Below are 17,662 nucleotides of genomic sequence, written 5' to 3'. Positions count from 1 at the left end.
TGCTGCTTCTGGCACTGGCCCTTGCACCCTGAGGACAAGGTCCAGGAGGGGAAGCTGGGTGCTCTCCCGGGAAGGTCCAGGAAGTGAGGGACACCATGCCATGGTCCCAGGAGAGAGCAGAAAAGCCAAATCTCAGGACTTGTGACTGGCTTGACTTTCTCTCCCCCTGTCTTCCCTTCCTCTCTCCATTTCTCTCTGTCTTATCCAACAATAACGACGTCAATAACAACAATCATAACCACAACAATAAAAACAAGAGCAACAAAAGGGAATAAATAAATAATATGTTTTAAAGTATGAGAGATCAGGTAGAGAGAAGCACAGCATCACTCTGGCACATGCGATGCCAGGGACCGAACTCGGGACATTATGTGTGAGAGTCAAATGCTTTATCCACTACATCACCTCCTGGGCCACACGTGAGGTAGATCCTCAAGTCCTCCCAATGGCCCTATGGAGAAGCAGGAGGCACTGAGCTCATCCTATATAAGGACGTGGAGGCTGAGAGACAAAGCCAGACAGTCCTGGTCCCCCCAAAGCATTTCTCCCATCAGGTTGACTTCTGCGAGCCTTCCTATCATCATGTGGACTGGAGGCACTTTGGGGGAGCCACATGGTGCACCCCGCCCCATCACAAGTAGCACAGGGCAGGATCCTGAAGAGTGTGGCATGGGCTCGAGGGGGACGAGCAGACCCTGGGTGGGATGGACATCCTGGCCTGAACTCCAGCTCTGCCCCTCCTGGAGGTTACCACTGAGCAGGCCCTCGCTTTCCAGTGCCTCAAATGGCTGAGACACAGAGTGGGGACCAGAAGGCCGAGTAAGGGTGAAATGAGACACTGCAGGCAAAGTGCTTAGAGCAGTCCCTGGCACAGAGGAAGTGCCTCAAAGAGTGGCTGTGAGAATTTGCCCTGCCAGCCAGCCAACACTTCCTGAGAGTCCTCTGTGTGCCAGGTCTTGTTCCGGGCGCTGCGGGGGCAGCGTGGAGCAAGCCCCATGGGGGCTCCTCGCCTAACAGAGAAGATAGATGTGTAAAGGCTCCAGGGCTGGCCCTGGCGAGGGAAGGGAGGCCTCTCTGAGGTCCTGAAAGTCCCCTGGAACATGGGTCATTCCCATGCTGAGCACAGGCATTTGATACAAGACTGTGAAATATAAGAAATGGAGGTGAGGGGGGTCACCAATGCTTTATCCACTACACCACCTCCTGGGCCACACGCGAGCTAGCTCCTCGAGTCCTCCCAATGGCCCTATAAAGAAGCAGGTAGGCACTGAGCTCATCCTATATAAGGACGTGGAGGCAGAGAGACAAAGCCAGACAGCTTTTTTTTTTCTCCTCCTTGCAAAGGAAAAGAAATCCATGGCTCAGGCAAGCAGGAGGAAGCCCTGGTATCTGTTGAAGGCACAATTGGAACCAGTGCGGCTGGGGCTGACAGAGAGGAAAGGAGATGGAGAAGGAGGAAGGGTGGACTCAGACCTTGCTAGGCTCCACATGGTGCTATGTCAGGGATTTATGTCTTAATCCGTCACATCAGGGGAGGGGGGATTGATTCTCTGAAGGGTTTTACACAAGGGGTGACAGGATCCTGTGTGAAGTCAGCAGCTGCTGTGTGGGGGATGCGCTGGGGGTGATGGGAAGAAGCATGACCCAGAGGAGAGGAAAGGCACCAGCAAGCTCAACTCTACAGGCCGGGTACTCGGCAGGGCACCTTCACACTTGCTTCTCCTCAGGACAGCCAGGAACTGAGTCCACCGTAGAGTGGCACAGAGCCCTGGGGGACCCTGCTGAGTAGAACCTACCATGCCCCAGAGGGAAGCTCGGTAACCAGTGGCTGGGGGTGGCAGGGCTGCCCTCCCAGCACAGGTCTATTCTCATGGCCGCTGGGAATCCCTTCTCCCTAACCAGGGCCCCTCTCTGACCTAGAGACATGTTCCCTGTGGGAGGGCATCTGGGGTGGCCCTCTGCTCACAGATGCCTATCCAGAAGAGGAAAATCCAGATCCCTCTTTACTCTTCTTTACTAAGTTTATTTATTTATTTCTATGTAATGGTGAGGAACTGCCCCCCTAGAGAGGCTGTGAGCACAAAACAAGCCAACATTTATAATCTTAAAGAAGGCTCTGGCTCGGCAGAGAATCAGTCTTAATTACTGTTTTATTCACTCAACAAACACTTACTGAGTATCAATTTATGCTCCCAGCATTAAAAAGTAAACAGAAAATGTCACATCCAGTAGATTGGTGGAGTGACGGAAAAAGAAAGATTATGCAGCCACCCAGCATTCTAAGAAGAGAAATTGCACGAGATTTACATTTAAAAGATCATCCAGGCTAGAGCAGATAGCATAATGGTTATGCACAGACTCTCGTGCCTGAAGCTCCAAAGGCCCAGATTCAATCCCCTACATAACCATCAACCTGAGATGAGCAGTTCTTTGGTAAAAAAAAAAACAAAACAGCAAATAAACCTGCCAATACCAGGGATCTGGAAACTTCTCCTGGGAGACTCCAGAGAATAAATATTTTAGTCTCTATCATAACTTGTCAGCTGAGAGGTGTATTGGTGGGTAATTTATCATTGTGTGAAGAACATCACAGGGCACAATACAAAAGCCTGGACTATATAGCAATGACTTACAGGAACCTCTGATCAAACACCGAATGAAATGTTGACTCTATTCTGACTTAATAGGCCAAAGCACCCATGGACATCCGTAAAGAAATGGGTGAGGTTATGCTCCAGTAAAACTTTATTTATAAAAATAGGAAGCCAGGCCATGGTTTGGTACCCTGGCTCCAGGAAATATAGGTACAAAGGAACAAAGTAACCAGCACCAAAAGGTGCTAATAACCACACATGCAGAGTGTGGGATGTTCTGTAAGACAAGTAACTCAGCTGGGGAGCGGCAGGGTGGCTATGCAAGCTACTTTCATGCCTGAGGCTCCAAGTCCCAGATCCAAACCCCTGCACTGCAATAAACCAGAGCTGAGCAGTGCTCTGGCTTAAGAAAGGGAAGAATGGGAAAGGGGCCGGCCAGGGGTACACCCGGCTGAGTGCACACATCACAATGCACAAGGACCTGGGTTCAAGCCCAGGACTCCACCCCACAAGTGGTGGAGCAGTGCAACAGGTTATCTCTCCTCCCCATCTCTCTCAGTTTCACCCTCTTAGATAAAGAAGAAAAATAGAAAAAGAAAAAAAAAAAAAGGAAAGAAAAAAAGATAAAGAAGAACAAGTGAGAAGTAAAAAGAAAAAAGACTGGGCAGTGAGACCCATCGAGATCTCTGGTGACAAAAATAAAAAGATTCTTTTTTTTAGTGGACTCGAGAGGTCACTTAGCAACAGAGCACAAGCATAAAAGCCTGGGCCTCATCTCTGGCACCATCTTAACAACAAAATCCCTGTCGTGGGGAGACAAAAGGCAGAACTGAGTGAGAGTTAAAAAAAAGTCCAACAAGACAGGATATCTCTGGGCTGAATCTGAAAACATTTTGAGGCCCACTGGGGAAAATTCAGGTATGGCACAGAAGTGGAGAGTTTATTGGGGTTAAAACTAGTGATTTCAGGCTCAATGGTAATGGCACCATAGTTTTGATAGGTACTAAGTCCTCACTCATAGGAGTGTCTGCTGAAGAATCAAGGAGGGAAGTGTTACAAAAGGACGGACAGAAGTTCAAGATTCAGCATCAAACAGCCAGTTGAGACAACTACAGCAAACGGAGGGGGGGCAAGGTATCTGGACACTCACAGCACTAGACTTTGAACTTTCCTAATGTCTGATACAGGCTAACGGGAGGTGGGAGATATGGGGAGGGGGCTCCCTCCAGCTCTCCTAAGGAGAGCAGATGGGAACAGCACAAGAGCATCTAGGAATAACCAGTCTCCGGTGTGGCCAGGCTGCCCTGCCCTCTGTCCCTTTTCTCCCCAGGCTCAGGCCTATGTGAATGGGGTACTGAGGGCAGCCACAGCAGAGCTGAGTTCCTGGTTTGAAGGACCCCCCTGCCCAGGGTGAATGTGGGCCCTGGTCTCAGAGTAGTCCCAGCAGACTCCTCTCCAGTGGTAGAGGCAGGGGAGTAAGTGCTAAGGAGAGTAAGGAAGCAGGAGCCCTTCCACCCCAACCCACACCCAGTCTTAGTAAAGGGAATCTTCCTCACACTGAAGGGCATGGCATCCTTTTAAATGGAAACCAGAGGCTCTCGCCTACTTTTCCAGCTTGCAAACTGTGCCAGGTACTGCTGAATCAAGGGCTTCCTGTTTATCACCCCTAAACGCCCCCCCCCCCCCACTCCTGATCTTTTAGCAGCCCTGTGACACGTCCTGATCAATCCATGGCTTGCCAAGCCCTGTGGGGAGCTCCATCTGGAGTCCAGGCCCTGGCTGAGCCCACTGGCTTTAAGGCCTCCACTTCCCCTTTTTTAAGATCCCTGGTCCTTGAATCTCTGGATGACAGAGGCCACACCTCCAAGCCTTTGCACAGGCTGGTTCCTTTTCCTAGAATTGCTGCTTTCCATCTCCATGGTTGACTCCTCAAAGCCCAGGTTCAGTGCACCTAATGGTCTTAATTTGTTTTTAATGGCAACCCATGCTCTGGTCCCTGGTTTTCTACTGAGGACACCTGAACTGATCTGAGCCAACAATTCTGCTATTTGGCAGGGGAGTGTTTATTTTTTATTTTTATTTTTTTACCAGAGCACTGCTCAGCTCTGGTTTACAATGGGACAGGGGATTGAGCCTCAGGCCTCAGACATAAACTTTTTTTTTATTTTAATTTTTTAAAAAGTATTTATTTATTCCCCTTTGTTGCCCTTGTTTTTTATTGTTGTAGTTATTACTGATGTCATTGTTGTTGGATAGGACAGAGAGAAATGGAGAGAGAAAGGGAAGACAGAGACAGAGAGAGAAAGATAGACACCTGCAGACCTGCTTCACCGCTTGTGAAGTGACTCCCCTACAGGTGGGGAGCCGGGGGCTCAAACTGGGATCCTTATGCCGGTCCTTGTGCTTTGTGCCACATGTGCTTAACCCGCTGCACTACCGCCCAAGTCCCAGACATAAACATCTTTTTGCATAACCACTATGTTGTCTCCCTAGGCCAGGATGAGTGTATTTTGACACTGGGGAGGCGCTGATGACAGCTACAGCATGGGTCATGGTATGCACATCTTGTGTCATTGTTTTGTGGGTGCTCCAGAGGCGTGTGGTCCTAGATAGTGACCACTAGCCACACATGGCTACTCACACTTAATTAAAATGTAAAACACCCATCCCTCAGTTGTACTGACCACATCTCAAATGTTCCAGAGGCACACACAGCTGATGGCTACATACTTGGGCATCACAAGTCCAGAGCCGGAACATTAGAAAGTTCTCCTGGATGGCACCATTTTAGGGTTCTCCAGTGGGGTAGCTGAACCCCACCCCCCCGCAGACAAGTTTTCTCCAAGTGAGGGATAATGGAAAAAGTACTCACCACTAATTACAAAGGCCCGAGTGTCCTAATATATGAAATACTTTCAGAAATAAGAAAGAAAGAAACTACCTCAAAGGGAAACAAAAGACAGGCAGTTCAGAAAGGAAACTCTTATGGTCTGTGAACTAGTGGACAGATACTTCAACTCATCCACGAAAGAAAAAAAGTCAGTTAAGACTAGCTTATCCAATCTCTAAAAGTCCAAACATCTGGAAATAACGAGATTGTGAGGACACAACACAGCACCTAAAAGGAACACTGAGTTCTCAAAACAAACGTACATTCCCTGTGGTCCCGTAGCCCTACTTCTGAGAATTCATCTCACAGCTATACCCGCTCAGCTGTCAAACAAGATAAGCCCAAGGCATTTCACTGTAGCATGTGTGCAATGGAGAAAGAACTGTTAAACAGCGGTCTGGGAGATAACACAGTGGGTAAAGCATTGAACTCTCAAGCAAGACGTCCTCCCAGATTCAATTCCCAGCAGCACATGTTCCAGAGCGATCTCTCTCCATGCCCCCACCTTGCTCATAAACAAAAAACCAAATAAATAAAATCTTAAAAATAACAACGGGGGTCGGGCGGTAGCACAGCGGGTTAAGCACACGTTGAGCAAAGCTCAAGGATCCAAGTAAGAATCCCGGTTCGAGCCCCTGGCTCCCCACCTGCAGGGAGGGTCGCTTCACAGGTGGTAAAGCATGTCTATAGGTGTCTTTCTCTCCCCCTGTCTTCCCCTCCTCTCTCCATTTCTCTCTGTCCTGTCCAACAACGACGACATCAATAACTACAACAATAAAACAACAAGGGCAACAAAAGAAAAATAAATAAATAAAAACCATTAAAAAAAAAAACTTGCTAAATAAGCCTGAGGACAAAATGAGCCGTTGTTTACAAAAAAAAAAAAAAAACCGCTGCAACAGTTCTCTGTGTGTTCATGCAGGAGGATTCCCCAAGACCCACATTGTAAAAAAAAAAAAAAAAAAAAAAACAGTTTAGAGCAGTCGGCTTCCAATGCTACCTTTAGTGTAAAGAGGAAAAACAAGGAATGGGGAGTGAGAGTCTATCTGAAGAAGCTTGTCCACATGCGCAGGGCACTTCTAGGACATCTGAGAGCAGCACTTGATGCTGGGCCCAGGTGGACAGGGCAGAAGTGAGCGAAGCTTTCACAAGATACCTTATACTATTTAATTTTGTATCCAAAGAAATCTATGTCTCCTCTTTGAATGATAAAACCCAAGTCTGGCCTTTAGAACTCAGAGGCCCTGAGGCTGGGCTCAGAGTGCCACAGATATTCCAACACATCCTCCAGGAGAACAGAACCAGGCCTGCAGGCTAAAGACCTCCGCTCTTCCTGGAGGTGCTGAGAAAGGAAACGCCTAAGGAGGCACCTACTAGTGTCCCAAGGCACCACAGGGCACTCGGGCAATCTGCTCATCTGCCCCCTTTTATCACTGAGCCTTCCCATGGACTCCAAGGTGGGCGACACAGCCCGACTTGCCTCTCATCTGGAGAATCTACATGGAAGGTTCTCTCAATGACTGTGGTCCACTGCAGGCAGCGTATGACAAAGGTGTTGGGCCTCGGTCGCTCAGTCTTCATCAGCTGGCATTCTGCAGGCAGAGGGGAGAGCTGAGAGGATGGGGCAGCCTGCCAGGCTCCTGCTCACACTCCCCAAGCCCCCTCATGCATGCAAACTTGTACCAGGTAGTGTTGGGGACACCTGCATGACCAGGAAAAGTGCTGGCCAAGTCTCCCCACAAAGCTCAAGGTCGTGTGTGTGTGTGTGTGTGTGTGTGTGTGTGTGTGTGTGCGCGCGCGCGCACGCGCGCACCACATGTATAAGAGGGACGGTTCATCAGACAGCAATGGCTCAACACTTGGGGCTCTGATGGGAGGAAGCCAACCTAGCCTGGGGACCTAGGAGGGCTCCTCAGAGGAAGGGGCATCTCTACATGAAGTTCTGAAAGAAAGAGGAAGGTTATGTCATGAGAAAGGTGTATCATGCACAAAGCCCAGAGCAGGAAGTTGACTCCTGGAACTTGAGAAAGAAAACACTCTATTCCCTCTACCAGAGGGAGGTGTGAGGAGGAAAGATGTGAGAGAGGCTGAGAGCAGCCTAGTGAGTAATCGCAACTTTGCTGAGGGCAGCAGGGAGCCATGGAAGGCTTTTAGTAGGGAACACATTTCAACACACCCCTCTAATCGGAAAGGGGGGAGAAGATGATAGATAGATAGATAGATAGATAGATAGATAGATAGATAGATAGACAGACAGACAAGACAGACAGACAGATAAGACAGACAGACAGACAGACAGACAGACAGACAGAGAGGCTGGGTTTTCACCAGTGTAGCCTGGAGAGGGGAAGAAAGCACAAGTAGACAGGTCACAGGGTAGTGGAGAGACTTCTAGGCCCAAGCACAGAAGGCCTGAGGGCCAAGGGGCAACCGGGTCCTCCCAGAGATAGAAACAGGGAAGAGGAGAAGCCTGAGGAGCAGAGGGGAAACTTGAGTCAGTCTGTGATACGCTGAGTACAAGGTCTTAGAGGACAGGACACCCAGGAGAAGCATACAGGCTAGGGGTCAGGTAAGAAGCCAGGGTGAGGAACAGGCATGTCAGGAGCACCACCAGCACACTGGCACAGCTGTGAAGATGAGTTTTCAACAGAAAAGAGAGGAGAGCAGAGAAGGACCCCAGACCAGCAGGGGTATCCTAAAGGAGTGAAGCTAGGGAAGAAGCCGGTGCTGTGAGCTAGGTGGAAATGGGGGGCGGGGGCCAGCTAAGGAGCAACTGTGGAGATGGGGTGGGGGGTCTCTGAAGTGCTCTCGGCAGACAGTGTATAAGTCACCTGGTGACCCAACAGGTCAGTAGGGAAAGAAGCTGGCAGGGGGTGGAAGATAGAATCATGATTTTTCAAGGGCTTTGGGTCTACCAGGTGTTCATTAGCTAGGGTCCAGCAGGAGGGTCCCACTTGGGCACATGGCAGAGACAAGAGGACGTGAGGTTAGCCCAGTGATCATCTGAGTAGAGGGTGGTTAAAGGCACCGAGGATCATAACGTCACCCTGATACAGGGCCCCAGGTGTGTGGCAGCCTGGGGCAAGTGGTTGGGGAGATACCCTGGCTCCTCCCTTCTGCCCCATCTCCACCTCCCACCAGCAAAGCCCTACCAGGTCCAGCCTACACGGAGACAAAGTAGGGCAAAGTGGGCAATGACTCTAAGAACTAACAGCACCCAGTCAGGCCACAGCCCAAGAGTAGCTGAGCCTCTCAGGCCATCTGTGACCCGTTCTGAGCACCTAAACCCAGGGTCCACCCAGCCAGCCAAAGATGCACCACACCTGCAACAGAGAAGTTGTTTAGGGGGGGTAAGGACTGGTCGGGGGCCTCAGGCCGCTCCTTGTAGCCGATGAAGGAACCGTCGCTCTTCAGCAGGAAGTACCGGGGTCTCCAGGTCTTGATGTATTCACCTGAAGCGAGGGAGGCGGTATGGACAGAGGTCAGGGCAAGGTTGAGCCACATCCTCGTGGCACAGAGCCTAAAAGGTGCACCTCAACTCAGTGGGACAGAGGAGGACAAGAGGGCAGGCAGGAGAGGCCTCTCAGAGAAATGCTTGCTGACGCAGGATGGACACTGGGCCAGACCCGAGTGATCCAGAGGTCATGCCTGCTGCAGTGTCCCAGAGCACTAGCTGCCTCAGCATGTGGCCAGCAACAAGCCACCCTTGCCAGCATGTGGCCCCATCCCAGGGGAGGCCCAGGCTTCCAAATATACATGCCCTGTGGCCCTGTAAGGCCAAATCCCATGGGCTGGTATTCACCAGTACAGCTGTGCAGGTGGATCAAATGTCAAAACACTGTGCCAGGTGGGGCGTGACTGCTGCTGGGCCCTCGAAGCGTCCCAACTCCTTCCATTTGTTTGAACCAGCAAAATCCAAGCACTCTGAGCGCGCGCGCACGCGCGCGCGCGCGCACACACACACACACACACACACACACACACCCCGGGCCCACTCCTCAAAAGGCTGAAGATTTAAATTAAATGGTAAGATATATCCACATAAAAGCTTCTACAAAAAAATTCCTTAGCAAAATTACTTATGGGAGTAAGAAGAGGAAACAGAGCAAGAGTCCCATCGGTTAGTTAACAGATGGATAAACAAAATGGGGCAAAGCCATGCGATGAAATATTTAGTAATGGCTCACAAAAAAAAAAAAATGGAACGTGGAAAGCCGCTGTGGCACGGACAGACTAGAATGTATGTCTAGGACTCAGCTGCTTATCACTAGTTATATTTCATTTATATACAAGGTCCAACCTGGCAAATCAGTAGATGGGAAAAATAGATGAATGGCTGCCTGGGATGGGGTGGGGTGGTGTGGTGCGTGTGTCTGTGTATGTCAGAGAGAATGTGTATGAGAGAAATTGATCCAGGGGGTGGGAGTGGAGGGATGGGGCAACTGGAGGGTGAGGGCCAGGGGTGGGCAAAACTGACTGTGGCAACAGATGCCCAAGCCTGACGATCTATTAAAAGCCACTGAGTTATACAATTCAAACTGTGGAGTTGTATGGCATGTGAATTCTATCTCTAAATTGTTACAATAAAATGAGATAGCAGCCATAAAGCACCTGGCTTGGGGCCAAGCACACCCCAGGCACTTAATAAATGCTTTTATCATCAGCCCACTGTGTAAGCAAACAGTGTGCCCAGCCCTGAATTCATGCGGGCCAAGGGGAGGCAGGATGGCAGGCAGGCCTGGAGCTCTACTTGCTGTGTAGCTGTCAATAAGTCACTTTTATTTCCTGGGTCTCTGGTTAATCTGACAAGGATAATCCATTTATGACGCTGAAGATACAGATATTTATAGCGACACTCTGAGCAAGCCAATGTCCTCCGTATCTCATGTTTCAACTTACTAAAGATTCTTTCAAATGTAAATGTTAATTGATTCTATTGTACATAAAATTCAAAAAGCATCAACACCCTAAAGCCAACAGTGGTTCAGTACAGGAGAACCAATTGGTGCAATATTAACAGAATGGGGGGGTGTCATATGGTCACCTCAACTGACGCAGAAAAAGCATTTGACAAAATCCAATACCCTTTCGTGATAAAAATACTGAAGCAAGCTAGGAATAGAAGGGAATTTCCTCCACATGATAAAAGGGCACATATGAAGAACCCACAGCTAATATCAAACCCAGTGACAAAAAAGTTCAAAGTTTTCCCAAGAGAAAGACACTCCTGTCTCCATTGTACTGGACCTTGTGGCCAGAAAAAAAGAGAAGTCATCTACCTTGAAAAGGAGAAAGTTAAACTGCCTTTTTAAAAATAATGAAAACGGGGCGGGGTTAGATAGCATAATGGTTATGCAAAGAGACTCTCATGCCTGAGGCTCCTAAGTCCCAAGTTCAAGCCCCACCACCACCACCACAAGCCAGAGCTGTGCAGTTCTTCTTCTTCTAGCGTTTTTTTTTTTAAACTTTATTTATTTATTTATTCCCCTTTTGTTGCCCTTGTTTTATTGTTGTAGTTATTATCGATGTCAATGTAGTTGGATAGGACAGAGAGAAATGGAGAGAGGAGGGGAAGACAGAGAAGAGGAGAGAAAGACAGACAGACACCTGCAGACCTGCTTCACCGCCTGTGAAGCGACTCCCCTGCAGATGGGGAGTCGGGGGCTCAAACCTGGATCCTTTTTGCCAGTCCTTGAGTTTGGCGCCACCTGCGCTTAACCCGCTGCGCTACCGCCAGACTCCCTTCTAGCGTTTGCCCTTCTTCCGTAGCCAGTCAACAGCGTCAGGTTGAGCCTGATGTAAAGTTTCAAGACCTCCTTTGAATCTGGAGAGGTGGCAGTCGTTGACTATGTGGGCAGTACTCTGGTATTTCTCTTTGTGTCTCTCTCTGCATCTCTCTCAAAAATAAAATAAATAGAACACTTTAAAAATCATTATCTTTAAATAATGGACTTAAGTGAACAATAAGGATTTGGATACTTGGTAGAAAAGGACTCAAGGTGGGCAGGCTGTGGCACACCTGGTAGAGCACACACAATACCACATGCGGGAGACAGGCGGTAGCACAGCGGGTTAAGCACACATGGCGCTAAGCGCAAGGACTGACATAAGGATCTCAGTTTGAGCCCCCGGCTCCCCACCTGCAGGGGAGTCACTTCACAGGCTGTGAAACAGGTCTCTTCCCCTCTCTGTCTTCCCATCCTCTCTCCATTTCTCTCTGTCCTATTCAACAACAACAACATCAATAACTACAACAATAAAACAAGGGCCAACAAAAGGGAATAAATTAAAAAACACACACACACAAGAACATAGTTCAACCCGCCCCCCCCCCGTCCCCACCAGCAGGAGTTAAGAAGTGCTGCAGGTGTCTCTCTTTCTCTAGCTCCCCCTTTCCTATCAATTTCTGTCTCAACATTCCACCACTACTCCCAAAAGAAAAAAAAAATTTTTTTTTAAAGTCTACTGGGAGTAGTTAGATTTGTTATGCAAGCACTAAGCCCCAGTGATAACCCTGGTAGCAATAAAAATAGGAAAGCAATCAAACAAAAAAGGTAAAAATAGAAGCCAATTCACAAGTCTGTGTGCCACCCTTGCACAGGGCACATACTAATCTTCTCTGAACCACCCCAATTTTAGCATATATGCTGCCGAAGCAAGCACCAAAAAAAAAAAAAAATCATTTGCTTATTTTCTTCCCTTTTGTTGCCCTTGATGTTGTAGCCTTGTTGTGGTTATTATTGTTATTGTTGATGTTGTTCGTTGTCGGATAGGACAGAGAGAAATGGAGAGAGGAGGGAAAGACAGAGAGGGTGAGAGAAAGACAGACACCTGCAGACCTGCTTCACCGCCTGTGAAGTGACTCCCCTGCAGGTGGGGAGCTGGGGGCTCAAACCATTTGCTTATTTTTATGAGAAAGAAACTAAGGCATCAGATATGGTGCTGGGAATTGAACCAGACTGAACGCTTGCAAAGCTTGCTCTCTAACTTTTGAGCCACCTCCCTGATACTAAGTTACTGTTACTGCAGTAACATAATTCTCTATCTGGAATTTCACAAATACTCCACAAGATAATTACTATAGTTAATAAATTGACCAATTCATATTCTCCCCCCCCAATCTCCTCTCTCTTGTTTGTCTGCCTTGCCTTCCGTTCCCTCCCTTTTTAACCAGAGCACTGCTCAGCTCTGGCTTATGGTGGTATGGGGGACTGAACCTAGGACCTTGGAGTTTCACCATTATGCTATCTAACCCCACCCCACACTTGTTTTTCTACACACCAGCAATGATCAATCCAAAAAGAAAATAATTTCATTTCTTTTTAAAATTTTTTTATATTTATTTATTTTCCTTTTTGTTACCTTTTTTGTTGTTGTTGTTGTTGCAGTTATTGTTGTTGTTATTATGGTGTCAACGTTGTTAGGACAGAAAGAAATGGAGAGAGGAGGGGAAGACAGAGAAGAGGAAAGAAAGACAGACACCTGCAGACCTGCTTCACCGCCTGTGAAGTGACTCCCCTGCAGGTGGGGAGCCGGGGACTCGAACCGGGATCCTTGCGCTGGTCCTTGCGCTTTGCGCCACCTGTGCTTAACCTGCTGCGCTATCACCTGACTTCTAATAATTTCATGTCTTGTCTCTTTCCCTATCTCCCTTCTCGATTTGTCTTTATCTATAATAAGTAAAAATAAATAAATAAATAAATAAATAAACAAATAAACAAACAGGATGAGATGCTACTTCACGGAACAGCAGAATGGTTATAACAAAAAAAAAGTGCTGGTAAGAATGTTGTGAAGGTGAAACTCTTGCGCATTGCTGGTATAAATATAAAATGGTTCAGTCAGTGTGGACAAGTTTGGCACTTCCTCAAACACTTAAAACTCAAAATACTTGTACACAAATGTTCACAACACCACTGTTCACAGTAGTCATGATGTCAAAGTAACCCAAATGTCTGTCAACAGATGAAAGCATGAACCAAATGTGGTGGATTCATACAATGGGCTATTGTTGGGCCAGAAAAATGAATGAAATACTAATACATGCTACAGCACAAATGAACCTCAAAAACGTTACGCTAAGTGGGGAAAAAAAAAAAGACATAAAAGGCCACATAGAGTGTGCATCACTTATATAAAATGTCCAGAATAAGTAAATCCATAAAGATGGAAAACAAATTGGTGGTTGCCAGGGCATGGTGGGGTGAGGGGGTGGGGACTAACTGATTAATGAGTACAGGGTTTTCTTTAGAGTGATGAAAATGTTTTTGGAACTAGACAGAGGTAGCAGTTACACAACAATGTGAATATACTAAAGGCCACTGAATTGTATGCTTAAAGATAGTTAATTCTGTGTTACATAAATTTCACCTCACTTTTAAAAAAGCAAAACCGAACTACAAAAATTCAATCATCCTAGTAGAAGTTAAGAGAGTGGTTATTTCTTGGGAGAGGGAGAACTATCTTGCTCTATTTCTTGCACTGGACACTGGTTTGGGGGTGAGCTGAAGATCCAGGTACTTACCCGTGGTGTTTTTTTACATTGGTAATAAGGTAAGAAAAAAAAGGTAACCTGGAAGGAAAGGAAAAACATCCTCACAATAATCCCATGTAACAGATGAGGAAACCAAGGCAGAGAAGTTCCATTACTCACCCAAGGCTCTCAGCTGTTAAGTAGAGGAGTGGGTTAGAAACCAGGCTTGTGTTACCCCAAGTCCGCTCTCTGGGCCAACAGGCTATCTCTCCACGGTCAGCCAGGGCCTGGCCAGGCTGTCAGAAAGGGGTGGGGCATAGGGCACTAGTGACTTCAGCCTCACGGTCTCCTCTGCCTGTTCCTGAAGTAGACCTTGCTGAGTGAAAGGCAGCACATGGGACAGGTGTCGAGAGCACGAGTTCAGGAGTCAGAGGACTTGAGTCCAAAGCTCCAAGCTTCTTGCTATTTGGCAACCTCCTTGCTGGAACCTTGGGCACATCACCTTCGCGCCAAGCCTCAGTTTCCTGGTCTGGTAAGCTGCCTGTCTTAAAGGTAGCTGTGAAAATGCTTAAGAATGGAGTTTGCCTGGAGCAGAGCCCTATGCCCAGCACACAGCAGGTGCTCGGTGAGCTGTGGCTGTTAGCATTTTAACTAACAGAGGTAGGTGGAGTGGCACAGGTGCTGAAACAGAGGGGGGCAGGGCCCACCTCTGGCAGCCACTGCTCAGAGTGATGGGTCCTGGGAGGCTCAAGAGTGACACTCACACATGTGCTTATAGTGCAAACCTGAGCTAGGCGCGTCCCTCTAACCCTCCTCCCCCACCGACTCATCTGGTCCCTTGGGCACAAATGGAGATTGGAAGCCCAAGAGGGGCTAAACCCCATTTCAAGTTGGAGACTTGATCATGCAAGAAGACTTCCATGCCTGAGACACCAAAGGTCCTAAGTTCAACCCCCAGCACCACTATGAGCCAGAGCTGAGCAGTGAGTGCTTGGGTATAGTAATGACAATGATAATGATAAGTAATCAGCAGCCCTAGGCCAGGCAAGGCCAAATTCCCAGCCACAACTGCTCTCCTATCAACACTACCTCCAGGGCTGCCTGCTGCCCAGAGCCCAGTGATCCGTGGCCCCGGGGCGACTCTTGCCACCTCCCACACACAACCCCAGCTGTTCACTCAGCAGCTACAGAGCACTCTTCCAGGTGAGGGGACAAGGCAATGAACGCGGCAGATAAAAATCCCTGCCCTCCTGGAGCTGGCGGCATTAGAGGCTGAGGCTGTTAGCCCACTTCACAGGTGTGAACCAGAGCTCAGAGAGGTGTCACCGTCTGCCTGAAGTTGCACTAAGAGCAAGTAAATGAAAGAGCCAGTACTGAACACCTGCCCAGGTTCCGAAAACTCTACCTAACAGCCCCAAACTCAGAGCCCAATCTGAGGGGCTAGGCTGCGTGGGGTTAAAATGGCAGCCTATGTGAAAAGGGCGGCTGGTCATGGGCTCCCCTGCTCGGTCTGATGGGGAGGCCTGACCCTCACCGTGTGCCGTGGATGGAACCATCTCTGGTTCCACAGGCTTGCACCCCTCTCCAGCATTCACCCACCAGCTCGTGCCCCCTGAGTCCTTAAGCTCTCTATTCAAATGCTACCCACCCACCATTGTTGGAGGCACCCTCCCTGACCACTCACCCTATTTATTTTCTACTTTTTTAAATGTGAGACCAAAAAGTACCAGAGCACTGCTCTGCCACCTGAGGTGTTGGGGAACAAAACTGGCCAGGGCCTGGAGCATTCGAGTCGAGTGTTCTCTTGGCTGAGCCGCCTCCAGCTCAGACTGCTGCCTTTGCCTCATGTCCCCTCCTTCTCAAGGGTTTCTGTCTCCCTCCCTGGCACTTCATCACCGCTGAACACGCACATCTACCTGGGCAATGCCCATCCTCCCCACCAAATGGAAAACACCCAACAATTCTTAAGAGGAACCGTAAGGCACTGACATTGAAGGGAAGCTACAGGGAGTTTTGCCTGTGGCTCATCACAGTCTCTCCAAGTGCCTGGGACATAGCAGTTGCTCAATAAATGTTTGCTAAGTGAATGGAGAAGCACAGCTCGAAGCTGGCCTGGCACCTTTCTCCCTCCCCAGACACAATGCCAGACACCAGGACAATGTGCTTCCTTCACCCTCAGGGTCTGAAAACACCAACTCTCAGCACACACTTCTTTCCAACCAAGCCTGGGTGGTAAAGCCATTACATGTGGGGTTCGGGGGCAGAAGGCCTGGGGTCTAAGGGTCATGTCTAATCTCCTACTTGTAAATGATTTCATTTCTCTTGGCCTCGACCCACCAGGCAGGCTACACCTGGCTCACATCCTGGTCCCCTCTCGCCTGGAGAGCTAAATCCCAGGTGCTTTCCACGACCCACAGGTCTGATGCCGTATCACCACCTACCTCCTCCTGCTCTCCCTCCAGCACTGAGCAGACTCCTACACCTCCATCCTAGGTTCCAGGACACCCTGGCTCATTCCCTCACCTCCTCCAGGCCTCTGACTACTGTCATCCTGCCCCCTCAGATGGGCTTTCTCTGCTTACCCTTCACCCCCCTAACAGCTCCCCTCCCCCAGATTCCCTAGTTTTCACTCCAGCACTTAGCACCTGACTGTGTATCTGCTGCCTTGCTAACTGTTGTCCCCACCCCTCCCACCTCCGGACAGTCAAGTCCATGAGAGGAGACCCTGGCACAGCGTGGCACACCACACACACTTAATGGGTATTTCTGAAAGAAGGGGCACTGAGTGTGGCCTTACTGTGCCCCTCCAGTGAAGTGGCTCCCCCTCTCGGAAGCTGACATTCACCGGTAGGTAAAGCAGGGCAGTGAGTGAGATCACTGACGGAGAGGGAGAGGCCTGGTTGTGGGCACACGTAGGGTGTGTGGCTTGGCCCAGAGGCTCGGTCCGGGTGTGGTTCCCCGGCCCAGCCAACTGGGAACAGGACTCAGAGAAAGGGGTCTGTAAAAGGCTGCCAGCTGGGGGCACCAGCTGCAAGGGGGAGCCCCATGCTGGGAAGGGGAGACCCGCAGGTCAGTGGGCAGAAGTGCCCCTTACCACGCTTGTGGAGCCAGCCTTCTTTGATGACAGACACCTCATTCATGGTGGCAGCGTGACACTGTCACCTAGCTAGGGACAGCTCAGGGCAGCAGGACATGCAGCAGGCACGGTGGACAGAGCACAGTCTGTAAGACAAGAGAAAAGGAACCTATCAGAACGAAAGGGAGTTCAGCCCCAGCTCCTCCCCTCAAGACAGCCAGGTTCCCAGTCCCTCTGGCTGCTCAGCACAGGGGGAAGCCAGAAGGTGGGGAGAGATGGCACCCCTGCGTGCTCTGTGCAGGGGAGTGTCACCGGGAACCCCAACATTGGGAAGGAAGAGGGAGGGCATGGCCCTGCCCTCAGAGTCCCATTTTGGGGAGCTGGCCTGTGTAGGATGCCCAGCATGAAGACAAGTAGACCCTCCAGCCACTGTCACTCCTGCTCAGCAGGTGGCTCTGAGGTAGTCTGGAATGAATTAGCCGACACCTAAGGAGAGCTCAAAGCCACCGCTGCCATCTGCCACCCCCAACACCACACACATGTAGAACGCACATGCATGCGCGCACACACGCACACAGACAAGCCACCCTTAGCAAACTAAGTCCACTCCCCCCACACACACACCAGGC

At 49.3% G+C, this 17,662-nt stretch overlaps 1 protein-coding gene, 1 long non-coding RNA gene and 1 other non-coding gene across 6 annotated transcripts in view; 1 reads left to right on the top strand and 2 right to left on the bottom strand.

The window, feature by feature from the left end:
- The window catches only part of LOC132536823 (uncharacterized), a 298,410-nt gene that overhangs the window by 252,762 nt on the left and 27,986 nt on the right, over nucleotides 1-17,662 (top strand). The window lies entirely within an intron of this gene.
- The window catches only part of AKT2 (AKT serine/threonine kinase 2), a 54,801-nt gene that overhangs the window by 15,722 nt on the left and 21,417 nt on the right, over nucleotides 1-17,662 (bottom strand). For all 4 annotated transcript variants that reach the window (XM_060185956.1, XM_060185957.1, XM_060185958.1 and 1 more), the window contains exons 2-4: nucleotides 17,052-17,179; nucleotides 8,808-8,936; nucleotides 6,961-7,076 (exon numbers count right to left, since the gene is read on the bottom strand). In XM_060185956.1, coding sequence (XP_060041939.1) covers nucleotides 6,961-7,076; nucleotides 8,808-8,936; nucleotides 17,052-17,097 — 291 coding nt within the window. In that variant the 5' untranslated portion in view covers nucleotides 17,098-17,179. The remainder of the gene's footprint in view (nucleotides 1-6,960; nucleotides 7,077-8,807; nucleotides 8,937-17,051; nucleotides 17,180-17,662) is intronic.
- On the bottom strand, nucleotides 12,041-12,147 carry LOC132537294 (U6 spliceosomal RNA). Its single transcript, XR_009548752.1, has one exon. It is a non-coding gene; the product is annotated as a U6 spliceosomal RNA (small nuclear RNA).

Source organism: Erinaceus europaeus, chromosome 2 (assembly GCF_950295315.1).
Source record: "Erinaceus europaeus chromosome 2, mEriEur2.1, whole genome shotgun sequence".
NCBI classification, from domain to species: Eukaryota; Metazoa; Chordata; class Mammalia; order Eulipotyphla; family Erinaceidae; genus Erinaceus; species Erinaceus europaeus.
The sequence above is the reverse complement of the archived record's forward strand: the minus strand, read 5'-3'. Positions and strand labels throughout refer to the sequence as shown.